General features: G+C 37.3%; 1 protein-coding gene across 1 annotated transcript in view; it reads left to right on the forward strand.

The window, feature by feature from the left end:
- Positions 1-12,135, forward strand: part of OTOG (otogelin) — a 92,418-nt gene that overhangs the window by 38,512 nt on the left and 41,771 nt on the right. The window contains exons 24-29 of the mRNA XM_059474156.1: positions 3,676-3,783; positions 8,388-8,526; positions 8,763-8,897; positions 9,970-10,116; positions 10,730-10,849; positions 11,540-11,656. Of these exons, the coding sequence (XP_059330139.1) occupies positions 3,676-3,783; positions 8,388-8,526; positions 8,763-8,897; positions 9,970-10,116; positions 10,730-10,849; positions 11,540-11,656 (766 nt within the window). The remainder of the gene's footprint in view (positions 1-3,675; positions 3,784-8,387; positions 8,527-8,762; positions 8,898-9,969; positions 10,117-10,729; positions 10,850-11,539; positions 11,657-12,135) is intronic.

Consider the following 12,135-nt stretch of genomic DNA (forward strand, 5'->3'; position numbering starts at 1 on the left):
GGGTTAACCCCATGGGGATACCATCATGGCTATGCACTTGACTATTTCCTCAGGAAAATACAGTTCTCTTACAAGGACTGCATCAGTGTTCCTGTGTTTGGGTGTTTCAGGAGCCAATATTTATCCACACTAGATTTTATGCTGGTTTCTACTTCTGATGGCAGTAGACACAGCGTGCTACAAGCGCAGGAGCTCATTTCCAAAGAAAACATCTATTGCAGTGCCCTTGCAAGACAATCCAGTTCTTTCCCATCCTTTTCTGCTTTGCAGACTTGCAAATTTCCTTAATGTGTTTTTGGGTTCCTTATTTTCTCTTTCAGTTCGTATAAAGTTTCTTGGTTTCCCACTTTCTAGTTTATACCTGCAAATATATACCTATTTTTTTTCCTCCCTGTATTTTACTTCAAAGTAGATCTTCAGTAGTATCATTCAGGTTCTGGAGCATCTTTTCATATGGCCTTCTGCTTTCTGGCTTGTTTTTAAGAGAAATATTGAACTATGTCACTTAGTTCAAAGGAACACTTCCATTATGTTCAGAGCTAATTTCTAAAATTGTGGTGCTGGTGATAGAGCTGACTGCAGGAATGTTTCCAATCCAGGGTGAAGCTTCAAAAGAAACTCTCACTTCAAGCATCAAAATAATGTGTTAATGCAGAAAGATGGAAAGGTACAGTGAGAATAATGAAAACCTTCCAAGCATTCTACAGAATTACTTAATATCTTGGAAGAGATTTTAAGAAGTTCCCCAAACAAAAAAGAAAACAGCCAGAATATATTAACTCTCCTTGTCTAGACAGTGAGTGAACCCTAAGGAAGGCATTATACGCTACAGTAATGTTACTAATGTTGGATTTTCTCTCAAAGTTTCCCTTGTTTTCTGGTTAGACAAGTCAAATGCCCCCTGCTGATTATTTTGTTCATTTTTTGCTTCCCTTAAAGCTTAAATTACAGACCTTTGTAGGATGATCTGTGAAACCTTCAGAGAGTAAATTTAATGTTGCAGCAAAAGTACTTGTGGGTGCATAAATCAGTTGATGGTAGGCTTTTGCAGAAGAAAGGGGAAGGAGCTTGTGCAAGACACAGACTGTTGAAGTTGTTGGAACCTGGGAGAGTGATTTTTTTAAAAAATATTGTTTTAGTTCAGATTTGTTATTTTTGCAGAAATAAAGTGTTTGAGTCACAGGTGACGTTACTTCTAATGATGCCTTTACCAAGATTATTTATATACTTCTGTGTGTGTGAATGCAGAAAGCTCAAGATAATAATGAGATAATAAAGAAAGTGAATGTTCAGCAGGGTGAAGTGGGATAGTCATCCTTGTGTCTTTGCAGTTCCATTGTAGGCTGGACAGTAAGTATAGGTGTCAAGAAAAATGTCTGATACTTCAAAGAGGAGCTGTGCAAGGCCTCTCTGTAGAGTATTTGTGCTGAATTCTTAGATCATTGAAATCTATCCATTTGCTTGGCCTTACAAGAGAGAAAGCTGTTATCACTTTTTTTAATTCAGTGTAATAACATGAGGAAAAACCTGCATTTAGTGTTACCTTGTCAGTGTGATCTCTTTGTGTCTGAATGTGCCCTGTTCAGCTCTGAGCAGCTTTAAACCAGTGGGAATTTCAGTCTCACAGTTGATTGTCTCCAAGTTGACACAATGCTTGAAATAAGTATGGATTACAAACACTTCACCTACCCTGGAGGAAAATTACAGTTTTTCAGTTTTAAGGGGGGAGGAGGGTTTATGGTGTTCTCCATGTTCCCATTAATAAGCCTCACAGAGATGTAAATTTCTGTCTGATACATAACACACTGAAGAAGAGTCTAAGTCAAATACGAATTACTAATTTGTACAATGTAATTTGTAAAATACAAATTACCAGCTCATTAATATGAGCTAATAGAATTTCCTGTGATAAATTCAATGATGAAATGTTTCCTTTTGGATAGCAGGGAAACAAAACATTGTTACCCTGTTTGTCATGCATGTGCCTCACACTTATCACATCTTATCCATAGTGCCATATCTTGCCCAAATGAGAGTGCTAAACATCGGGAGCAATGAATCTGTTAGGAACACAGAAAAACCTGTACAAAATTTTTATTACTACAGAGGTGTACTGGGATTCCAAACAAACTTACCTTGAAGAAAAAAATAAATTATCTGCCCAAAAGTACCATTTGAAGAGACTGTTTATTTGTCAATACAAGTACATTTCAGACATTAGAAACAAGGATAATCCTAGACTGCATGGTGGCTGTAAGGAATCCTTTCACTATGGAACTGGCGTGGTAGCTGCTCTGGATTCTTGTGTTGTAGGGATTGGGGCAGGATCAAAACAACTTTGGAGCTGCAGCAGTTGGAGTGAAGGACACTGCTGCAGCTTGTCAGGAGTTAAAGTTTCACAGCTTTCATTTGAGAGATGGATTTGTCATCACAGCTGTTCTATCTGTTATTGGACCCTCAGGTCCCATAGTGATATTGCTTTGCTTATCCAATACCATGGCAGTATTTGTGATAAAGTGAATTGGTTTTTGGGAGAAATGCGACTTTCCTGGGCTCAGTGAAATGATAGATTATTTAATAAAAGAAATCAGTGCTTCTGGTGTATTTAATGACCTTTATTTGTAGAATCTGCTTGAGTTCTCTCTTTGTCTCTTTTTCTAATTTCAGATTTTCTGAATATTTTCAAAAAGCCTCAAATATATTACTTTAAGTTAGGACTGGTTGCTTTAGTTAGTCTTTCTGGGCAAGAATTCCTCTGTTATTTTCCTATAACAAGTATCTTTTTCACTTTTTTTCTTCAGTAGTTTTCCATTTTTATCTGCTTGTGTAGGAGTTCTATATAAACACCAATTCACAGCATTAGTCAAACTGTAAACAGCTATGCATATGGTTTGCTATAATATAATGAAAATTTCCTTTAAAGACTGTGAGGATACTTCTGCCACTAAAATAAAGTATATTTGTAATTGCTTTCCTGTAGATGCATGTAATATTTCTGCTTGCATAAGGGTGCAGAAATAAGTATTAATACAATAATTACATGTAGCCAGGATAGCTCTTTTGATATTAAATTATTCATAGAGCAAGAGGTGTAACTACAGCTATAGAAAAACTGGAGTAAAATAAAACTCTTTTAATTCAATGAAAGGAAAGAATAGGAGGGCAAGAAGAAATCCTCTTAAATATGCCTCTTAAATATCCTCTTAAATATTTATGACTAAATATGCCCTGATTTTGGAGAGTAGGAGTGCATACCACTAGAACAAAGGGCTGTGATGGCTCCGACATCTCATGGATTATCTCTTGGCTTGAGTCAAATGCAGTTTATTTGGCTGAGTTACGAGAAATTTGGTGAAATTTAGAGAATTTCTAGAAATTTATAGTTTCCCTGACCTTAAAATTTGTATATTCATGAGTCAGTCTTAGAGGGTTTGTACCCAAAGTGCTAGCATCTAATAAAGATAAAATATTCAGGTACATGTGAAAGGAAGATACCAAATTGCTCACACACAGTTATTAACAAAATGGTGCCTTTTCAGTTTCAAAAGACTTTAAATATTATTTGTGTCTCAATAACAAAATAGGCAGTAACTTTCAAGTTTAGGAAAATATTTTTGTGTCTGGATACCAGCTGTGCTGCTGCTGAATGAGTATTTGTTTTGCTTTTTTTTATAGTCTTGTGAAACATGGGGATATGTGCTTGGATGCAGATGAATGTCCATGCTCATGGAAAGGAAAGGAATATTTTCCAGGTGACAAAGTCATTTCTGCCTGCCATACATGGTAAGTGGGGATCTATTTGAGTTCATTTTAGTTGTGTATTTGTAGATTGATTATTTTTCCTTCATGTGTTTTGATCATAAATTTCACAGCAGATTATCTACTTTGACTTCATTTTTACATTTGTTCAAAGAACTATTAAAACTGGTTCAGGCTTTGTTTTTTCAAAGTGCTTTATATAACAAAATAATGGTGATTTGGCATCTTTTTAGTCTTTAAAAATCTCGATTTAGAGTTTTTATTTTGTTGGCTATTTTCAAGGTCATGGCTAGAATTCCTAAAGTACAGGTAAAATCCCTTAAGTATTACACCTGAGTGACATTTTGGAAAGCTTTTTACTTATTCATTTTCACATTTAGCACTGAATCTGAGCTGTCTAGTGACCAGAATGTAGCTCTGTGTCCTTAAATCTGCATCCACTACTATGTTAAACTAAGGGGAGAACTGAGCAAAGAAACTGACAGATGGGTCACTGATTTTGCGTGTGTGGATAACTGATGAATCAATCAGGGTTCAGAGGGAGAATTCCAATAGGAAAGGGTTGATAGGATCATTTAAACATACACAGACACCGATTCCTTTTTCCTTTTGCTATCCAGCGTTGTAAATGCAGCACACACCCTGCTAGGTTTCCTCGAGCACTCTCAGTAGGATGTGCTTTACTGCCATTTTAATAAGCTTCACAGGAGTGTAAAAATACACCCCACCTACCTGATGCTGAAACAAGCTCATTTAATGGTGGTCTCTGGCCAAGGCTGAATGTTGCAGGCTGGCACTAAGCAGTGCTGTGTCTTACCAGAGCCTCAGAAACACCAGCTGTACTGCCGAGCACATGATGCTGTGGTAGAGGTGTAGCCTCCAGGTTCCCAGCAGAGCAGCTCCCTGTTTTTGTGCCCTCCTTGTAGATTTCCAGGAGCATTTAACTGGTGTCCCCTGCTGCTCCTGGCCCTACAGCTCAGGGCAGCCCGGCCCAGGGAAGGCTCATCCCATCAGCACCAGGCTCTGCCTTGTCTGGATGTCGTGCCCCCTGCAGCCTTGTGCTGACTGCCTTCCTCTGCCTCTCGTCAGGTCCTCAGTAGCTGCTCTAGAAGAGATTTGTAGCCCTTTGGTGGACTGGTGAAGCGACTTACAAGGCATCTCCACTGGGCAGGCAGGTAAAGCGACCCGGGTTGTTCACCCCTTGTTTCCAAAGGCCTCTCCATTTGGACCTGGTGTGGGATTGCTTGCATCAGGGAGAATTAATTTATCCCATCTAACCTGTATGAGACTTCACCAAAGGCAGCAGCAATGCAGGCAGAAAGACACTGGATATTTAGCCTTTTCTTTTTTTTTTTCTTTCCCTGAGGCCAGGCTCATTAATTCATGCAAATCGTTAATGTTGTCATGAGTTTTGTAGTCTTCCATATCCAGACGCAGAGACAGATTAAGTGATATTGGATTTTAGACAACCTGTTGCTCACAAATGGAGGGGAGCTTGCGAGAAGCTCTACATGATACAAAGCATATAAAATCTGAGTCTGCTGAGAGGATGTGCAAGGGTGTATTAGATGTGTTAAGGAGAAGGTGCAAAGCATGAGAGTGCTTCTGTACAAACAAACACACTTAGGCACTCGTAGAAGTCATCCTATAGTGGGGCTGGTGCATTGAATTGGTGTGTGTTGACAATAAATATCTTACTCATACTTGGTGTAGTATTACCAACCTAAATGTTGATATGATTTATGTATTGAATGATGACACGATGAACAAACTAACTTCATAATTTGGCAAAACTACCTGTGAACTGGCAGGAGCTTTCAACCCAATCTGTGGGGTCTGACTGACCTGTGGCTCTCGGTTTCCCGAATTTTGTTTTCAGTGCAAGTACCTGAAATATTTAGCATGTAGTGGCAACATTAAACACAGAATGTTCTAATGCTGAGGCTATCAGAGCAATGTTTTGATGAGGTGCTGTGCCAGGTAAGATGGGCTTCTGCAAGTAGATGTGCTGGTCTGCTGTCATCATGCTGAGTCCATTGAGCAACTCCTGGTCACTCTCTGTGGGCTGCTGAATTGGGCCTCTTGTGTTCTTTAACAAATACTTCTTGGAAATTCGCTGTATAAAAAGCTATTTGAAGTTTAGAAGATTCTGATAGCTCAGCTTTTCCAGCTAGGGCTCTCTAGATTCTGATAACTAAATGTTAGTTCACTTAGTATGAAATATTAGTTCACTTAGTATGAAATACTGGTGTAGAGGACTTCAAAGACATTGTATACCTCTTAATCCCTTCCTTCTGTCTGTCAGTGTGTTCCTGAATAAAAAGAAAAGCATCTCCCTGGGCTCTACATGCTAAGCAATGTTTCTGCACATTGGAGACCCTTAAGGCATCAGCGTATGGAGATTTGAATAGGCCATGAGTGAAACTAAAACCTATTGTCTCAGGAGAACATGAGAAGCAGCATTTAGTCTTCCAATCCAAACAATTTTTTCTGTTTGCCTCTCTTTCCATCAGCTTGATGAGGTTCCTTCCTTTGCTGCTATTCTGAAATGACTGCAGTTAGCAAGTCCTGCTGCTATTTCCTTGTGCTTTGGTACAGCAAACACTTCTCACGTGTATTTTTAACTTATTTTAGCCATCTGCTTAGTGTATTGATACATGTAGAGAGGCAAAATGCAAGTAGTGGAACAAATCAGTGATGGGAAAAGCAGGGTCTAGGAAAACCTGGACAGTAGCTCCATGTAGGTGCAAGTTAATTGCTAAGGGAACTGGAGGAAACCTGATGCTACCAGTAGCTGGAGCTGCCTAGGTTTTCTAGATATTTGCTGCCTTTCTGAAAAAAGTGGTGTACTGGCACTGTGATAGAAATATGAAGGGAAAAGTTACACTATTAAAAATTTATACTGAGAGAAAACTTCCTATTACCTCCTACTTCAGTATATGAGGGACAAATGTTGGAGATTTATCCAGTATTTCTGTAAGTCACATTAAGACTTTAGCTGTAATATATTCAGCATTCGTTTAATGAGTAAATTAAAAGTAGGTTTTTTTAAAAGTAAACTTAGGCATGTGCCAAAGTTATATCACATGCTGTATTTAGTTTAACCTATATTTATAAAGATACCTATACTAAAGCTATGCCAAGGCACCAGCTTTGCTGTCTTTATCAAGGAAAATTTGTGTCTGGGTCATTTGGGAACACAGTAATGATGTTGTAATGATTGCTCATGGATACAGGAAATGAAATTCTATCCATTATTTATAAAACTCTTATCTCTGAAAATGTTATTTAGATGGCAAGATTTTGCCAAGCCGGCAACTATTTACAGACACGAACAGAACGGGACAATCCGAATCAGTGTCGTGCTGTTTATTTCACACATCAGTCTCAGTACACTGTTAGGACAATGGAGACAGTATGTTCATAGCTCTCTGATTCAAATGGAATGCCAAGGAAATGTCACATTACAGGGTAGCATAAAGCCATCTCAGCCTAGGTTTCAGCTAATCACACATAGAGCAAAACATATTGACAATAATTCTATCCAATCATACGAAACACATGTAATGGTAGCTAACACAATAGGGACTTATTTTCTAACACAATGGCTTGTTTATGAGAGACGAAGCACAGAGACTCATTCTAACCTTCTAAAGATATACAGTAAATAAACTTGTTGCAACCTGTAAGGGCAAGTCACAAGCGCTTATTGTTCTATTTCTCACGTCTGCTCTACTGCTTAGAAAACTTTTTGCTGTATTAGCAGTGTTCACAAGTCTGCTGTCTGAGGCCTGCCTTTTTTACCACTTTCTCAAAACCCTCTGATTTTATGAATCCCAACAGCAAGAGGATGATTCAGAAAGAGGCATAATATCCAATGCTTCAAAGCCTCCTTCCTATTATGCAAAAAGAATCCACTTCTTCTCTTATGCTGCAAAGGGAATTCAGCAAGGGCTGAACAGTTGTTCTGTAGATGTGTGATGAAAACCCTTTGATGTTTAAGGTGGCTATAGACATAACTTGAACTGTTCTAGAAGCCCTTAAATTCTTAGGCTGGTGTTTGGGGGTGATGACATCCGGAAAAAGAGTAAGTCCAACAGCATGGCTCTTTTAAGGAACCTAAGCACCCAAATAGTGCTACTGAAATGTTTCCTTGGTAATTCTGTGAAATTCTCATTCAAGCAGAGAATGCATGCAGACTCTAGTAATAGGACATGCTACTTTTTGACTCTAAGATTCTGCTTGTACAAATAAATGTGTGGTGACAAGCTGAAACACAAGGCTCCTTGTGGCATGTTATTGGTGTGCACTACAGAATAAATTGTATCACATTGCACTGGGTTTTTTGTTTTGTTGATTTTCTTGGTTGTATTTTGGGGATTTTTGAGAATTTTTGTGGTGCCTGTCTATTCTGGAGCCTTTCAATTCTCATGGAAGAGTAAACTTAGATGTTTTTTTCCCCAGAGAATTAATTGACACGTCCTGCTTCTAGCCAACATTTCAGAATGCTTCTGTCCCCGCTCCTCACACTTGCACAGCTTTTGTTTCTTTGCTTCTCAGTGCAATAGCTGTAATCATTTGTCTGGGCTTGCAGCTGATATTCCCATAATTGGTGGTGCATTTTTCAGCGTTTGCCAGCACGGATCCTTCCAGTGCACCTTCCAGCCTTGCCCGTCCATGTGCACGGCGTACGGGGACCGGCACTACCGCACCTTCGATGGGCTCACCTTTGACTTTGTGGGAACTTGTAAGGTTCACCTGGTCAAGGTGAGACTTCTGTGCAAAACCTCCCTAAAATTTGGTTTAAAACTTGTTGTTAAAATCTACTGTCGTGCTTACTTCCTCTCTGTGCATTTTATTGAGTCCTACATCCTGTTTTTTTCATTTTTGGCATTGTTTAGACTTTGAATCATACATAACATAAACATGCTCTGAGGTTTCTGCTAATTGAATTCTATAACAATATATTAATGTATTTAAAAACTGACTTTTTTTTTCTTCAGGGGACTTCTTCAACCAGTCTTTCTATCGTTATAGAGAATGTTGACTGCTTTAGTACTGGAATCATTTGCAGAAAAAACATTTTCATTAATGTTGGAAAATCTCTTTTAGTATTTGATGATGAAACTGGGAATCCAGTAAGTTTCATTTCTTACTGCTGATCAAAAAGCAGAATATGCACTTCTCTGGGTGTTTCTTCCTTTCATAACCAAAAACTTACTGTGCCACTTCAGTAGCAGAGGTGTAAATATATTTACAGTGAATGCTAATCACATCTGAATTTTTCAGTGGAAACCTTAAACAAAATCTTGTCTGTGTTTAACAAAAATGTTGGAGGAGATAACTGTAGCTCTTTTCTTTAGATTTATTACCTGTTTAATATCTTAGGACAAATACAAGTGTTTTGAAGTCAGTGGGAGTTTTGCTATTAATTGTACTAGAACTAAGAGCTTAGTCATGTCTGGAATGTATAGGAGGAATATGTCTGTACAGTTAAAAAATCCCAACAAATTGCAGCCCCTGTGGAATGTATCCTCCACAGCCTGGATTTTATTTGTGTTTTGGCCAAACTGCAAACTCTATTCTGTCATTGTTTAGTATTTTAGTATATTAGTAATTATAGTATAAGTAGTACTATTTACTATTTATAGACTGACTGTAGAAAGGAAGTTTGAGATATTGTGCAGTCAAACCAGGCATATTAGCCCATGCTACAAATAAGTTGCAATCTGATTGTTAGTGGATTGAGAGAAAAATGCTGTCAACAAGATTGTGATCTAGGGACATATTTGGACAATTCCTAATTTCCAGAGGCTGCTTCATGCATCCTTTTTACCTATCCATATTCAAAAAAAAGCATGTGACTGTGACAGAATTACTTATAACTAAGTGAAAATTATAATCAGGAGCCTTGAGACTAGTCATCTACCTCCCAGACGAATTATTAACATTCTAATCTTCAGTCCATTACCCATCTTATAAATTTGATGTAAAATCAACTTTTAAAATTAGAAAATCATAAAAATACAATACATCCAAAATCCAGGCCCCTTTTGCTTAAACATTTTTCCCCTCTGTGGCCTTCTGTCTTTTTTTGGACGTGTCAGAGAACCATGTTGTTAATTTCATTTAGATGTTTTGTTTCTGTCAAGCGAACATTTTATGAAGATATTATTTCCATTATAAGCTCCCTTGTTTTATTTTGAACAGAGCTTATCTAGTTACATAGATGGCCTACAAAAAATGCAGTTATGGAAAGCTGGATTTTTCACTGTTGTTCACTTTCCTGATGAACATATTACCATTCTTTGGGATCAGAGGACAACTGTTCATGTGCAGATGGGGCATCAGTGGCAGGTAGGTGGAAGTCCACACTCTTATTACCATTTCTTTGAGGTGTTTATGTAAAACTTGTTAAATAAGACATAATTCTTCAGAGAATAGACTGTCAGAAATAAATTAAAGAAGCACTCAGCTACCTTGTCAATGAAAGTATTCATTCTCATTTATTATATTTTTAGTTACTGTTTTCTGTATAACTGCTATAACAACAGAGAGAAATATCTTTGGGACGAAGTTTTCCTTCAGTACTCATTCCTTATATGACTGAAGCAGATGTTATTTTGCTGAGGCTTAAAAATACACATAACTGGCTAACAGCTCCCTTTGATTAACAAAAAGGTCATCTCCTTTTTTAAATGCTTGGGGGTACATAACTGAAAAGGCAAAATAATGACGTTGCCAAAATAAAATATCCTCCATAGCTTTGTTACTGAATTCTTCTGACTGAAAAGCTGAATTCTTTTGACAGAAATTTAGCTGAAAAAGGATCAAAATATGACAAATTTATAATTAAACAGCTGAAGATGCAAGTTGTGAAAATGATTATGACTGACAGGATTTCATCTTGTGAAAATATGTTTTTATAAATATGTGTATATGTGTATGTATATATATTTTTTTCCCTCAGGGAGAATTGACTGGATTGTGTGGAAATTTTGATTTGAAGACAGTAAATGAACTGAGGACTCCTGATAATTTTGAATTAACAAATGCACAAGAGTTTGGAAACAGTTGGACAGCTGTAGAGGTACATGGAAAAAGAGAATGTGCTTACTAATATATTTTGCTAGTACTTTTTTTTGCTGTTATACAATAAAATTAATCTTGAATAAAATCAGAAGTTCATTGCTGAAAGAACCAGTCAGGAAGCAATACAAATGACAATATCAGTGGTTCTTAAAGATGCCATGAGCTGCTAAAGAAAAGAAACAAAATTAATTTTTTTGCTGCAGAGTGTTTACGGAGTAGAGAAAAATGCTGTAACAATATTTTGAATGTTTTTAATTACATTTGAACAATAAAGTAGTGGGATTTCTGTATAATGGAAGAATGTTGAGTTTGCTTTAGAGTGTGTTGAAAGTTTAGCTGATTTTTCATAGCTGGGAAGCATTTTACTGTGCAGCCACAGAAATGGAAAGAAAAAAAATTCTATGTGCCTCTATGGTACCTCGATTAGACCCATAGGTGTGTGTGTGTGTGTGTTTTTGTGCTGCCTTCAGTGGAATATTTCTTCAAATAGTGTCATTTTCCATTTCTTCTTCATTAGCATTAGCTTTTAACTCTATATCTTAGTCCTGCTTTAGTTTCTTAAATGATGCATTTGTTTCACATTTTCCATCTTCCTTAAAAATTAAAAAGCACAAAAATCTGATTTGCAAGTTCAAAACACAAAGTGGTTGTGAAAAATTTCTCACCTTCATTTTGCTTCCCGGTTTAGTGTGTTGACAGCCCTGACATTCGAAATCCATGCAGTTTGAACCCCCTTAGAGAGCCATTTGCCAAGAAGGAATGTGGGATCCTGCTAAGTGAAGCATTTGAAGCTTGCCACCCAGTGGTGAGTTGTAGTCCTGTATATAAACAAGTGACATCGAACATAGCGCCAGAGAGAAATGTTGCTCTTCAATATGAAGCTCTTTGTTATTAATGATGACAAAAATACACCTAATTTGGGATATTTTATTTTTAATCACAAATATTACTTGTGTAAGAATAACCACTTGCTTTTCATGAAATGTGTTGCATGGCACGCCCGTTTTTCATGCATATATAAACAAATGTATTGGATGGGCAGTGTCAGATGGGAAAAACTCAGTTCTAGCAAACTTACTCAAATGCAAATCCATGTACAATGTGTAACATTTCAGTAAGAAAATTACCATTGGCAGTTTTCTTTGAAATTTTGTCACTTAAGACAAGACTTGAAGATACTGTAAGGAAAAATGACGAATTCTTGTGTGAAATTGCCTGATCATATGAAGAGAATATGAACTACTTGCACATAAAGAAGAGCTTTCCATCTACTTTGATTTCTTA

This window comes from Ammospiza nelsoni, chromosome 6 (genome assembly GCF_027579445.1).
Source record: "Ammospiza nelsoni isolate bAmmNel1 chromosome 6, bAmmNel1.pri, whole genome shotgun sequence".
Classification (NCBI taxonomy): domain Eukaryota; kingdom Metazoa; phylum Chordata; class Aves; order Passeriformes; family Passerellidae; genus Ammospiza; species Ammospiza nelsoni.